Source organism: Cucurbita pepo, chromosome 3 (assembly GCF_057944985.1).
Source record: "Cucurbita pepo subsp. pepo isolate OVF chromosome 3, ASM5794498v1, whole genome shotgun sequence".
Lineage (NCBI taxonomy): Eukaryota > Viridiplantae > Streptophyta > Magnoliopsida > Cucurbitales > Cucurbitaceae > Cucurbita > Cucurbita pepo.
The window spans coordinates 1684596-1698807 of record NC_141800.1 but is presented as its reverse complement, the minus strand read 5'-3'; the positions used below and the strand labels follow the sequence as shown (position 1 = coordinate 1698807).

At 35.5% G+C, this 14212-nt stretch overlaps 3 protein-coding genes across 6 annotated transcripts; all 3 read left to right on the top strand.

Annotated features, from left to right (window-relative positions):
* The first annotated feature begins 425 nt into the window (after nt 1-425).
* LOC111791168 (uncharacterized) lies at nt 426-1704 on the top strand. The gene has a single exon (XM_023672409.2). It carries the CDS (start codon nt 1043-1045, stop codon nt 1535-1537), a length of 495 nt encoding a protein of 164 aa, XP_023528177.2. The 5' UTR covers nt 426-1042; the 3' UTR covers nt 1538-1704.
* A 1798-nt stretch (nt 1705-3502) lies between these two features.
* Nucleotides 3503-7631, top strand: LOC111791365 (E3 ubiquitin-protein ligase RHF2A). 3 transcript variants are annotated; one of them, XM_023672665.2, is made up of 9 exons: nt 3503-3654; nt 4121-4261; nt 4397-4443; nt 5420-5482; nt 5571-5679; nt 5763-6142; nt 6223-6330; nt 6521-6859; nt 7366-7631. In XM_023672665.2, exons 2-8 carry the CDS (start codon nt 4130-4132, stop codon nt 6801-6803), a joined length of 1122 nt encoding a protein of 373 aa, XP_023528433.2. In that variant the 5' UTR covers nt 3503-3654; nt 4121-4129; the 3' UTR covers nt 6804-6859; nt 7366-7631. The 3 variants fall into 3 exon arrangements, with proteins under 3 accessions (XP_023528433.2, XP_023528431.2, XP_086978863.1); XM_023672663.2 differs by lacking the exon at nt 3503-3654 and adding an exon at nt 3661-3896; XM_087122737.1 differs by lacking the exon at nt 3503-3654 and having other exon boundaries at nt 4168-4261; nt 5427-5482.
* A 2861-nt stretch (nt 7632-10492) lies between these two features.
* FLA17 (FASCICLIN-like arabinogalactan protein 17 precursor) lies at nt 10493-13153 on the top strand. Of its 2 annotated transcripts, none has more exons than XM_023671929.2 (3): nt 10493-11962; nt 12670-12816; nt 12903-13153. In XM_023671929.2, the coding sequence occupies exons 1-2, from the start codon at nt 10645-10647 to the stop codon at nt 12741-12743; spliced, it is 1392 nt and encodes a 463-aa protein (XP_023527697.2). In that variant the 5' UTR covers nt 10493-10644; the 3' UTR covers nt 12744-12816; nt 12903-13153. The 2 variants fall into 2 exon arrangements, with proteins under 2 accessions (XP_023527697.2, XP_086978975.1); XM_087122849.1 differs by having other exon boundaries at nt 10494-11962; nt 12939-13153.
* Nucleotides 13154-14212: the final 1059 nt, after the last annotated feature.

Genomic DNA, 14212 nt, shown 5'->3' with positions numbered 1-14212 from the left:
CATAATTTTATAAATAAGACATATGTTTCATCTAAAGAGTTCACAACTCGATCCATCACTCTAACAAAAAATACTATCGTATTATATATATATATAAATAAGAAATTAAGTAATTATATACTAATTTTTAGTTGAACATAATCATGTGAATTGCACGTTTAATATTATATATACTAATTTATAAATTATGAATTCTTAATTTATTGTTAATAAAATATAGAGCAATCAAATTAAATATATGGTGTTATATTTTGACCAAGAAAGCGTCTATTTATTTATTTATTTTATTTTATTTTATTTTATTTTGGCCCCTAAATCATTTTAACATTATATTATTATTCCAATATTTTTAACAAATTAACGAAAAGAAAATAAATATAGAAAGAGAAAGATAAGATGAAGGATACATTATAACGCTTCTCTGTAAGCTCAGCATTTTCGTTCAAAATCCCATAACAGAAATTCCTCCTTTCTCTCTTCTCCCCCGTTAATAGGATCCTCTCCTCTCGGAATCTTTCAAACCCTCCACTATTCTTCAGATTTCGCCGCCGTCATCTTCGCCTTCCCCGGGCTTCTTATTCTCCCCCTCTGCGCACTCTGTTCTCCGGGCCTGGATTGCTGATTCCCGGCAACTCCAATCTCCGCCGTTACAGCCTCTTCTGTTCTTGATTGTTGTACGATTTCTGCTTGAGGTTTTGTACTTCGATAGCTTCAGGAGGCCTACTTTTCGGGAGGAGGGATTGGAGTTTTGATTTTATTGATTTGTTTTGGTGTGGTTTGCTTTATTCTTTCTCCCGAAGTGGTTTGGATTGGACTCGATTGGATTTGATTTGATTTTGGTTTCGATTTTGATTTTTAGGGTTTTTTGTTTAGGGAGAAGGTTTGAGGGATTTTTCTTATTTTTTTCTTGATTCTTTCAACGATGGCGGGATTTGGAGTTCGTAGTGAGGAATTTCTCTCTTTCGATTTGTGATTTTGCTCGGCGATTTTCTATCGAGACAAGCACAGGCGGAAAATAGAGAGGAGGTTTCGATCAACATCAATGAATTCTATCGTTGAGGCTCGCGGAAGAAAGGTAATGTCGAATACGGTTATGTTCCGTCCGACATTGTCGAACCCTCGACAAACTCTGATACCGAGCAAATCCGTCTCTGGCACTGTTCGGTTCGCAGAGGTAGCCGGTGGTACGACCGCAGAGTGTGCCGCTGTGTTCTGCTGTTGTCCTTGTATTGCCGTTAACTTCCTCATCCTCGCGATTTACAAGGTTCCGGCCGGCCTCTGCCGCCGCGTTCTGAGGATAAAACACCGACAGAGCGTGAAGAAGAAGAAAGCAATTCATCCGGCGAGGCTCGGCCGATTCCCTGGCGGAATTCTCGACGATGCGGATGTTCAGGTTATTACGATGGAAAAAACGGTGTACTCAGAGGAGGCGGAGAGGAAAGTGGTGGAACTTGAAAAGGAGATGTGGGATATTTTTTACAGTACTGGATTCTGGAGAAGCCCTTCACAGAGAGATCAAATTTCAAGCTCTAATTGAGAAACGATTCCTCTCCGTTTTCTTCCCTAATTCCTCTGCAAAATTTCCTACAAAATGAATGAAAAGGGAAATTTCTCCCTCTTCTTCACACTTTTCTGCGTTTGAATTTAATTTAATTTAATTCAATTCATTTTTTTTAGAATCAAAGTTCTTCACCTTTTTTCTCATTCTCATGCTGTTTATCTTCCCCAAAAAACATGTACTTCGCTCGGTCTCTCTCCGGCTCTCTCTCTCTCTCTCGCTCTCTCTCTCCGGCTCTCTCTCTCTCTCTCGCTCTCTCTCTCCGGCTCTCTCTCCCTTTTCATCTTAATTATCTTCTACGAATAAGAACGCTAAACCAATATTTGGATTTATTATTTTTTATTTGTAGTAATTTGTGTTAGGCTTAAATGATTTTTCCCCCAAATTTTCGTTTTAATTTTTCTATTTACTTCATTTTAACTTTAAAATAGTTTTTTAAATTTTAATTTAAAAAGATTAGGAGGAAATTTTGAATACAAAATTGAATATATATTTACATTTTTTTATAAATTTGTAAGACCTAAATTGAGAATTAAGAATCTATAAATTGTCGTTGATTTGAAAGTTTATGGAATAAAATTTTAATTCAATCAATTTTTTGTATTTCACTTAATTTAGTTTTTGTCAACTTGTGTGACAATAACTCTATCGAAATTTATATTAATTCTAAAAAAAGACAGATATTAAATTATTGTATTATAGTTTTCTTATTTTAATACGATACATTATCCACCTAGCAAGTTTGAATTCACTAGTTTAATTAATCATATAATGTAGAAAAAATAATTGTTTCAAATTCTAATTAGTTACTTTATTTTCAAATAAATTATTATAATAAGATTATTCATTTTCATGTGTAGTTAGATTTAACATTTTTATCATTAAATAAAAATTGGATTGATTTTTTACTTTTTTTTTTATTATTTTATTTACCTTATAAATTGACTTTTGATGAACTATTAATTGGCAAAAATAAAAATTTAATAAAAAGAAAAGAGGTTAAAAATATTCACGTAGTAACTAAATAAGTCTCTAAAGGCAAATAAATGTAAAACATTACTATTATTATTTTAAAATTATAAGTCTAAATCATATAACTTATTTTGTTCCTTTTTTTATCTTATTTTTTCCATCATAAAATAAAATAAGATAAAAAAAAGGAACAAAATAAATAATCACTTTGAAAAAAAGCATAGACTAAAAATAAATAAATAAACAGCAACAAAATGAGAGGAAAATAGATTTAAATTATAAAAATATGTAATATAAAGTTTTAAAAAGAAAATAATTACAAGTAGTTGGAAAGGATAGTCAAAAGCATTGAAGAAAAGCAGTTTCTCTGCGCACCATGTGCTCTCAACAGTCATTTTCCAACTGCAAAAATGTTTCCCTCAGGTGCTTCTCCTTTGTTTTTATTATTATGTTTGTACCATAAAACAAAACATCACAAGATTCAACCATCATCTCAAAGGTCTTAGTAGCACTTTTACTTGTTGCCCCGACCCATATGCCATCTATTCTAATGCTTTGCAAACACATTCGTATGTCGAGCTCCACTTAACAATCCAAATTCAACTTCCTGTTATCAAATATTGTCAGTTTTGGTTTGGAAGTCCAAGCCCACCATTAGAGGGTATTGTCCACTTTGACTTGTTACCGTCACTGCTGTTAGTCTCCACTATTAGAGGGTATGGTTCTATTTTGTTACCGTCTCTGACCGAAGATCCCACTCGTCAAAATCTTTCATTTAATTTTAAATAAGAACTTATAAACGTTTCTATAAAAATCATTTTTATTCTTATATAAGGATAAGAAACATGTTAAAGATTCTATATAAATTTTTTTAAAATTAAAGTATAATTTAAATAATATTATTGTTTAGATAGTAACTGAGATGGATTTGATTTGGGTTATTTAATATTAAACCTATGGATTTTAATGAAATCCACATTCATGTTTTTCGTAAGGATCAGACATTGAGGTTGTCTCCAATGCTTTGATGGTGGGTTTGTTTTCCAACACAGAATGATTTTTAATGGATAATAAAGGGTTAGAGAGGGAGAGAGGCTAAAGCAACAACAATCCCATTATTAAAGGTAAAAGGGGAATTTATTTTGTGCTTTTCTTTTCTCTCTTTTTCTCTCTGATTATCATTTTTTCTTCCTCTTTCTTCCTAGGTGGATTCTGCGGGTATTAAGATTTGTTGATATGTTCCCCTAGCAGAGGTTTTCTCTGGGAGTGGGGAGATTTTATGAGCTCGATCTGATACTTTTTATGGGGTTTTTGGGTTGAATTTCTTCGACTCATCGTCTCGGATTGTTTCAATTTCTTAATCGAGGTAAACCCATAAGTTGTTCGTCGAGATTATTCGTTGCGATCTGATGCGATCTTTAATTTTTGTTGGATACCATTTTCCCGCTCTTTAGCTTCAAATTTGTTTTGGAGTTATTTGGAAATCGAAGTTTGTTCTATGTTATTTGTTCGAAGAGATGGATTGATTTAAACTTGCGAACCCTGTTTGTTTTGTTTAGATTTGATGGGTTTGTGTTCAATGGTTTTTAGGTTTTGGAGATGGAGGAAGAGACGGATTCTGAGAATCGTTTGACATCTGCTGCTGCTTTTGTCGAAGGCGGGATTCAAGAAGCTTGTGATGATGCTTGCAGCATCTGCCTTGAGGAGTTTTGTGAAACTGATCCTTCAACGGTACGATGATTAACCCGTTTTTGTTTATTGATTGATTGTACTTTCTTTTTCTTGATCCAAAAACAATATTAATTATGAACACAGTAGTAGATTGGAGTTGCATTTCTTATGATTCTTTTGTTGTCTTTCATGTAGGTTACTGCTTGCAAGCATGAGTTTCATCTACAATGCATCCTTGAGTGGTAATTTTTGAAATGTTGCATACACCTGACTAGGAACACCTGTTTAAGTTTGGTTGTTTGTTTATACAGCATTTTCAATGTTCTAGGGGTAGAGTCTTGTTTCATGGATTGAATTGTTGCTGTGAGGATCTCATGTAAAATGTATTATAAATTGTGAAATTCCACATCGATTGGAGAGAGGAATGAAACATTCTTTATAAGGGTGTGAAAACTTCTATCTAGCAAACGCGTTTTAAAAACCTTAAGGGGAAGTCCGAAAGGGAAAGCACAAAGAGGACAATATCTATTAGGTGTGGGCTTAGGTTGTTACAAGGGTATTAGAGCCAGACACCAGGAGGTGTGCTAGCGAGACGCTGGGTCCCGAAGGGGGTGGATTGTGAGATCCCACATTGATTGGAGAGAGGAACGAGTGCTAGCGAGGACGCTGGGCCCAAAGGGAGGTGGATTGTGAGATCCCACATTGATCGGAGAGAAGAACGAGTGCCAATGAGGACGCTGGGCCCAGAAGGGAGGTGGATTGTGAGATCCCACATCAGTTGGAGAGTGCGTTTTAAAAACCTTGAGGGGAAGTCCGAAAGGGAAAGCCCAAAGAGGACAATATCTGTTAGCGGTGGGATTAAGATGTTGCAAATGGTACTAGAGCCAGACACAAGACGGTGAACTAATGAGGATGCCGGGCCCCGAAGGGGGGTGGATTGTGAGATCCCACATCGGTTGGAGAGAGAAACGAAACATTCTTTATAAGGGTGTGGAAACCTCTTCCTAACAAACGTGTTTTAAAAACCTTGAGGGGAATGCCCAAAGAGGACAATATTTGCTAGTGGTGGGCTTGAGTTGTTACATTAATGTGTGATGCATGTGGAACTTAGGTTACATGTAGCGTGTGTATAAAGAAGCAACTTGATAAAGTTGCCCATTGGGACTGGCGGAGAAACTATACATGTGAAATTGAATTGGTCTTTTGATGATATGCGAGGTGCCAGAGAAGTTCTCAATGCCCAATGTGCTGGCAAGCTATCAGCCTGAAGGATCCCTCCAGGTTCACTTTTCTACTTCCAGATGATGCATCTACAGTTCTTCCTGTTTTACATATTATGGGGTATGTTTACTCGTCTATGATATTGCAGTCGAGAGTTGTTGGAGGCGGTTGAACGGGAGAGGAATATAAGAGCAACTCCTGTGAGAAATACTGCTGTGTTTCATCATCCAGCTCTTGGCAATTTCGAGTTGCAACATGTTGGTTTATCTTCCAACTTTTACAAATTTTCAAGTTTTGATGATATTTGAACTATTCAAGACGATGCTTTATTCTAATGCAGCTACCTCTGGGCGTTAATAACACCGAGCTCGAAGAGAGAATAATTCAACATCTGGCTGCAGCTGCTGCGATGGGGAGGACACACCATATTGGTAGACGAGAAGTGCAGAGGAGTCGGTCATCTTCTCATGGACATCCTCAGTTCTTGGTTTTCTCCACTCATCCTGGTGCGCCTCCTTCTGAGCATGTTTCGGCCTCTGGAGTAGACACTGAGCCAGCTGGTACTGCAGTTGCTAGTCCTTTGAGCCCACGAACACCTCATGGGGATGAACCATCTCAGCATATTGCACAGTTTCCGTCCATTCGGACTGATCAAGTTTCTCGCTCAGCATCGGTATCTAACTATTCAGCCAATGTACGAGGAGATACATCTGACGTTCGGTATACAGTTTTTTCAAAATGATTCTTGTTATGGCTTCTTTGTTGCTAGCATTCTTTTAATACCGATCCTTCATTCACAGAATCTCCACTAGAGATTCTCCATCTCCAAATCTGGATAGAGCTGGGCCATCTGAATTTCAGTCATTCTCCGAATCTCTAAAATCAAGACTTAATGCAGCGTCCATGAGGTATGTGTCAAATTCTTAATGGATATAGTGAAGTTTCCAGACTCGATCACGTGCTCACCCACATTGCACACGTAAAGAAGTTCAACTTGCAAGCAAATGATGTGCATATATGATATATGTAACTGTATGTGCAAGAGTTTAGATGATGCTCTTATTCTTGAGCCGTTCTAAAAGCTTTCTGGTACTAAAGGTACAAAGAATCAATTTCAAAGAGTACTAGAGGGTGGAAAGAGCGGCTATTCTCACGCAGCACGTCCATGTCGGAATTCGGATCTGAAGTTCGAAGAGAAGTAAACGCAGGAATTGCCAGTGTATCACGTATGATGCAACGTCTCGAAACCGGAGAGGACGGTATTACGAATCAAGATTCTAATGAGCAGGGTGGCCACACTAGAAGGGAGAGCCACACACAGAACTCTTTAAACGGCAGCAGTGCTCCAACTTCTTGTGCTGCAGCATCTGCTGAGCGTTAGCTCATTACATATTAATCTTGGGAAATGCATTGGTCGTCAGCATCTTATTTCTGAAGGTGAGTAGCTAAACACTATACCGTTTAGCTTGTTGTTTGGTTACATATGAGTTCCTCTTAAATTGCATCTTATTGGAGTCTGATGCAACCTTATGCATACTGCAACTAGTTTTTTGTTTAAAATGACTCCACTTCTTTCTTTCTTTCTCCTTCATCTCAATTTTAAAAGTTGCCCTTCATAACCTCCCAACTTTCATGAAAAAACAACTGAGGGCGGAGTTGCTTTATGTAACAGCCCAAACCCACCGCTAGCATATTGTCTTCCAAGGTTTTTAAAACGTGTCTGCTAGGGAGAAGTTTCTACATTTTTACAAAGAATGCTTTGTTCTCCTCCCAACTGAGGTGAGATCTCACACCTTACTTCCTTCAAAGCTATAAAAGATTCTTTCATCTCTCTTTCAATCTTCCTTACTTGAATTGGATCTCTGCTTGTTCGGGTTGTGTACTTCCACACCCTTTAGATCTCTGCTTGTTTTGATCTGATGTGAAGATGAATTATCTATCAGGTGAACTATATATATGTATATATCTCCAGACTTGATATTCCGAGGAACACGAACCAAACCGACGTGACACCTTTGCAGACAAAAAGGGACAAAGAATTTCATGTGTAGAGAGAGGGGGAGAGAGATTGATGTTGTTGATTGTTGTCTGAACTGAAAAATACAATAAGGATGAAAGGAGGAGTTTGGGAGAAAAGCTTCACATCTATAGACATCTTGTATGAATGTATCTAACCTCTTCTATACATAAAATACTAACCTTTTCTATAGACATTTGTTGTTGATTGTTCTCTTTTGGAGAAACTGGATGTTAATATTTTTTGTGATTGGTTTGTTTGCTTCTTTTCATACCTGGTATCAATGTTCTTATTTGTATTAGATTTTGGCTTCGAAAACTTTGTCTAGTTACAAATTTGGTTATGTTTGTGTGAGATCCCACATTGGTTGGAGAGGGGAACAAAACGTTCCTTATAAGGGTGTGAAAATCTCTTCTTAATAAACGTGTTTTAAAACTTTGAGTAAAAGCCTTTTAAGAAAAACTCAAAGGACAATATATGCTAGTCTTGAACTATTACAAATGGTATTAGAGTCAGACACTGGGCGGTGTGCCAGTAAGGACGTTGAACCCTAGTGAGATCCCACATTGGTAGGGAACGAGACAAGGACGTTGAACCCTAGTGAGATCCCACATTGGTAGGGAACGAGACTTTACATATAAAGGTGTGGAAACCTCTCTTTAGTAGATGTTTTTTGAAACCTTGATGGACACTTCTTCCTTGACGAGAAGCCTTTTAAGGGAAAGCCAAAACCTTGAGGGCCCTTTTTCCTTGAGGAGAAGCCTTTTAAGGGAAAGCTAATGGTGGGTTTGGACGGTTAATGGTCAAAAACATTTTAATTATCGACTCTATTAAACATAAATTGAATTTTGTGTTTATTAAATTATTTAACTTTATTTATTATTTTTTTTAGGTAAAAATATATATATGATTGAACTTTTAATTAGGTTTATAAAGTTATTAGACTGGTATGAAGACTGATTAGCCCTTCTTTTTAAAGTTTAAGTGACTTATTAAAGACCTATATGACACATCTAAAAAAACATTAAGGGATAAAATTGTAATTAACTAAATATTTATTATGTATTTTAGATATTTCTTTTAATTAATTTGGTTAATTTAAAATGAATTATATGGGTCACTTCCATCATTCTCATCGTTTTTCTTCCCATAGTAATGCCCTCTATAGCCATTTCCTTATCCCTACTCCTTTTATTTATTAATTAATTGATATTATTTTTTAAAAAATATATATTTTTCTATTTAATTCATTCATTGAATTTTGATTTTCAATTTTCAATTTTCAATTGTTATATTTATGTTTTAAATTAATTTATTTTAGGGACAACTGCTTTTATTTGAAAGTCCTATTTGTTCTCTCTGCACCCACACCCTCACCAACTACCAAATATATTTAACATCACCGACAGAAAAAATTACCTCTTAAATAATATAATAAATCAACAGAAAAATAATACAAAATTCTTATTAATTTTAGGAAAAGTATTTTTTTGTAATTAGAAAGCTTATTAATTTCATGAAAATCAATTCATGCACAACTAAGTCTAATTAGACCCTTTAATATCTCTTTTTTTTTTTTTTAATAATAGGAAAAATTAGTCATTAATATATAAAAATATATATATATTCTTTTATTGGAATAAAGTTTTAAGCATCATGTCACCATTCCACTATTAGATTTACATTACCTTACTAAGCAAGGAATATGAGTTGAAATTAAAACCTTTCAAATATTAATTATATAAATCTTAAAAAAAGTAGAAAAATCTCTTTTTTTTTTTTTTTTTATCGTAAATTTAGCAAATAAAATATTATTATGTGTATGGAATAAATTATATAACATATATCTTTTTGAAAATTGATCGAACTTTAAAGAAAATAAATATTTTATTTTTTAAAAAATTATGAGATTTATAAGAGTTATTTATATAATAATTGAAATTTAATGAAAATTAGAACTTGAAAATTTTTTAAAAAGAAAATAAAAATTGGTGGGAAAGTAAAGTAAAAGGTGAGCCAAAGCCGACGGCTGACGGCGACAACTAACCTCCCGGCGGGTGAAACGTCGCCACCGCACGACCAAATATTGATTTAAAAAAAAAAAAAGATTAATTACGGTACGAAACGACGTCGAAGGACGAACCTCTCTTCACTCGCGCTGAAAGGAGCGTGAATTACACGAGGGAGTTGGCGTGGAATGAAGGCTAGTAATGTCACCGACAGTTCGCCTTTAATTTAACACCTTGCTCTTCCCACGTGCCTTTTCTGTCGGCTCGCTCGGCTCACTCTCTCTCTCTCTCTCTCTCCTAATTTTATTTTTAGCAATAATTGTTCTAATTAATGCACAATTAAGCAACTACACATAAATTAATAACACAATTAATTTTCCTAATTATGTATAAATCTGATTTTATATGCAATTCAATGTTGATTTGTAGATCGTCTTTATTAATATTTTATTCCCACTTTTATTTTCTTTTTCTTTATTGGTTATATTTTTATTTTCAATAATATAAAATTATTATTTTTTAATTCACGAAAATATTTAAATTTCGTTGTTAGCCTAAATAAAATACATTAATTTAAAATTCTCTCATGTTTTTTAAAGGTAAAAAATCAAAATTTATTAATGAACCAGCTCTAATTTATACTAATATTTAGATATGATTCAAATTATTGAAATTGGGAGCGTTTATAAAAAATAAAAATTAGTACATAAATAAATGAAAATTTCATAATAAATATTTCGAGTCTAATTTTTTTTTTTAAAAATGTGGGTATCAATTACTTAATTTTTTTTTTAATTATAATGTAGAAAAAATTTAAAATGTGGACGTGACGCAGTACCCGGCGCAGCGCGGCGTGGGTGGAGCTGAGCGCCGGAGGAAGAAGGAAGGAGAAAAGGAAGCTGAGCAGGTAGTGTCAATGTCGCTGCCGTGTGGGTCCTTAAGGCCAGCCTGTTCTCTCTCTCTCTCTCCTTTTTGCCCTAAAAAGTCTTCTTCTTCGTCCTTCTTCTTCCTCATAGCTTTCCCTCTCTCTCTCTCTCTCCTCTTTCTCTCTCTCTTCCTCCATTATTACTCTCTCTCTCTCCCTTTGCCCCACTGTCACTTCCCCTTCTCTCACCGACACCGACGCTTTCCCCTCCTAATATTTTCCCGCTTTCTTCTCCATTTCCATTTCCATTCACCATTCTTCTCTGAGCGCCATGGATTCTCCCTCCAATGGCGTCTCTCTCATTTTCCTCTTTCTCTCCCTTCTTTCCCTTTCCCCATTCTCCTCCGCCGCCCTCCGCCGTGACCCACTTCCCAAATCCCCTTCCTCTACCGCCACTCCGATCAATTCCAACTCCATCCTCGTCGCCCTTCTTGATTCCCACTACACTGAACTTGCAGAGCTCGTTGAGAAAGCCCTGTTGCTCCAAACCCTAGAGGACGCCGTTGGGAACCACAATCTCACCATTTTTGCGCCCAGAAATGAAGCCTTAGAACGCGAATTGGACCCTGAGTTTAAGCGATTCCTTCTCGAGCCACGGAATTTGAAATCCCTTCAAACCCTATTGATGTCTCACATTGTTCCTAAAAGGGTTGGGTTCAATCAATGGCCTCAACACAGTTCTTCGCCGATTCGACATCGGACATTAGGGGATTCCCATTTGGATTTGAAGAACTCTGATTCCGGTAAGAGAATCGTTGGTTCTGCCGAGGTTGTTCGTCCTGATGATGTTGTTCGTCCCGATGGTGTGATCCACGGAATCGAACGGCTTCTGATTCCCCGTTCTGTGCAAGAGGATTTCAACCGACGGAGAAATTTGCAGTCGATTTCAGCCGTTTTGCCGGAAGGTGCACCGGAAGTCGACCCACGTACCCACCGGTTGAAGAAACCGGCTCCATCAGTCCCCGCCGGAGCGCCACCCGTTTTGCCAATCTACGACGCTTTAGCTCCAGGCCCTTCTCTCGCTCCTGCACCAGCTCCCGGCCCCGGAGGACCCCACCACCACTTCGACGGTGAGCGGCAGGTGAAGGATTTCATCCAAACGCTGCTACACTACGGCGGCTACAACGAGATGGCTGACATTTTAGTGAATTTAACATCTCTGGCTACAGAGATGGGGAGATTAGTCTCAGAAGGCTATGTTCTTACAGTCCTCGCTCCAAACGACGAAGCCATGGCGAAGCTGACAACAGATCAGCTGAGCGAACCAGGGGCACCGGAGCAGATCATATACTACCATGTAATCCCGGAGTACCAAACAGAGGAAAGTATGTACAATGCCGTACGGAGATTCGGGAAAGTCCGGTACCAAACGCTCCGGCTCCCACACGCCGTCATGGCACAGGAGGCCGATGGGTCAGTGAAATTCGGACAAGGTGAAGGCTCTGCTTATCTGTTCGACCCCGACATATACACAGATGGTCGGATTTCAGTGCAGGGCATTGATGGTGTTCTGTTTCCATTGGAGGAGGACAAACCTGCAGAGAAGAAATCAAATTCAGCTCTTAAAGTTGCAACTAAACCAAGAAGAGGTATAATTTCTTCTTCATTATTCTCTTATGCATTATAGAACTGACGAACACTTCTTAGACATGATATTGAATTGCTATTGAATCTCTGCTAAGTATTTTTGTGGGTTGATTCAATTCTTGATGCTAAGATGAACTTGTTCATAGATTGTACAATCATGTTCTTGAGTTCTAAGTAGTTCGAATAAGATTTGTTGCTTCGATATGCGTCGATAAGTAGGTCGATTTGTTCTTCCATATGTGTTGATAAGTAGGTCGAATAAGATTTGTTGCTTCGATATGCGTCGATCATCGGAAAAACAGTATAATTCGATGAATGAGTTCAAATTATGGTAGCTACGACACGACAAAACATATCATGTCGGGCATCTTGAGCTGAAATCTACATAGTTTGTGTTGTTGTTAATGAAGTTCAATTATTTGAATTCTTTTGCTTAGTTGGGTTTTTGTCATCACACTCCAAATACCACAATAAGTTTGAGAAACACTCCAGATTCTCCTTTTTCCCCACCACCCAATTGTTATTAGCTTACAACAGCCTGTATATCATTGTTCTTATTCTTTTCCCCACAAATGCTCCTCCTTCTTTACTTGACTTTTGGTTAAGAATCCGCCCGAGCCAATGTAACAGGGTCGATCGGTTTGACTTACTGTTACCCCGACTCGATCATAGTCGTCAATAACACTGTTTTCTCTACGAATTATGGCAGGGAAGCTGATGGAACTTACATGTAGTATGCTTGGAGCCTTTGGACAGGACTCTCATTTCTCTTCATGCCAATGAAAATAAAAGCTATCAATGTTCATACCCTCAAAAAACAAGAAAAATAACGTCCAAAGGACGAGTAAAGTAAATGGTAAGCGTTTTCAATTTAGTCCCTATAGTTTTAAAAGTTTATAATTTAGTCCCTTACATAGTTTTTATTTGTGGGTTTTGATGCAGCTATTAAATAGTTTTTATTTGTGGGTTTTGATGCAGCTATTAAATGGGGGTGTTTGTAAAGCGTTTAGTGGAGTGGAAAGATGATTGGGGAGCAAGAAAATGCAGAAATTTTCTCGAGAAAATCCGCAGAGGATGATTTGAGTCTTTTTTATTTTTTATTTTTTTTTTATTTTACATTGTTAGGTAAATACACTGTAATTACAGAATATAAATATTTTTTTTTTCCTTTAAATTTTTAATTTTTGGGTTAATATTTTTCTGTCCATTATTTATGCATGTTTGAAAATATTATTGTAAAAAAAAAAAAAAAAAAAAAAAAATCTCTTTCTTCCTCAATATTTTGCCTTCTCTTCATTTTAAATACCCAACTTAGATTATAAAATATAATTGAAATTATTATTATTATTATTTGTTGTTATATTTTTAAAAAATTATATAAAAAGAAATAATTTAAGAGAGAATAAATATAGGGAGAAAAAGGACAGGGAATTAGGTTGTCGGTTGGGGTCCGTGAGAGCCTACGAATCCTTGTCTTTCTAAACACAGCTGTTTTCGACATTGACCTTTTTTTATTTTTTTTTTAATTATTATTTTTTTTCTCTTTGCCGCCAATAATTGGTTTTTTTGGGCTAAATTATGCGAATAAAAAAAATTATTTTTTTAGACTAAAATATTATTATTTTATATATAAATATTAATAATAAGAGGTTTTAGTTTAATAAAAATGGTGAAATGTTTATTGGTTAATTTAATTACTTTCTAATGAAATTTTTATTTATATATTTTTTTAAAGAAATATTCATTGGCTTTAATATTATTTATATTTTGCAAATTTACTCACTTAAAAATTCTGAATTTTTTTAAAAGTTCACATTCCATGAAATGAATGTATAATAATATATAATAATAATAATAATAATAATAATAATAATAATAAGAGTAAACAATTATTAAAACAAATTTCTTAGAAAAATTGAGATTGTTACAAAAAGGAAAAATATATATTAGTAAATATATAAATGGCTCAAATTCACGAAGGTCCAATGAGAGAGTGCCATTTTATTAAAAAATTTATTTTTTTAATTTAAAAGTCAACTCTAATTTATGTTGCCTAAAACAGCTGGTGAAGTGTAGCATCACCTTTATTTTTATTCTTAAATTCTTAAAATATTGACCTCTTCCATTTTTTTCGATTTAAAAATATTTATTTTAGTCTCTAAATTTACGACATAATTATTCAACAAGTTCTTATTATTTTTTTTTATCTTATCTATTTCGCTTCGTGTGTGTCAAATTGAATATCGCGTTCA

Excerpts from the sequence above, each read along its gene's own strand:
- LOC111791365 (XM_023672665.2), top strand. The coding sequence starts at position 4,130 with ATGGAGGAAGAGACGGATTCTGAGAATCGTTTGACATCTGCTGCTGCT. Across the intron at positions 4,444-5,419 it reads CTACAATGCATCCTTGAGTG|GTGCCAGAGAAGTTCTCAAT; the intron begins GTAATTTTTGAA and ends ATGATATGCGAG. Across the intron at positions 6,331-6,520 it reads CTTAATGCAGCGTCCATGAG|GTACAAAGAATCAATTTCAA; the intron begins GTATGTGTCAAA and ends CTGGTACTAAAG.
- FLA17 (XM_023671929.2), top strand. The coding sequence starts at position 10,645 with ATGGATTCTCCCTCCAATGGCGTCTCTCTCATTTTCCTCTTTCTCTCC. Across the intron at positions 11,963-12,669 it reads TGCAACTAAACCAAGAAGAG|GGAAGCTGATGGAACTTACA; the intron begins GTATAATTTCTT and ends GAATTATGGCAG.
- LOC111791168 (XM_023672409.2), top strand. The coding sequence starts at position 1,043 with ATGAATTCTATCGTTGAGGCTCGCGGAAGAAAGGTAATGTCGAATACG.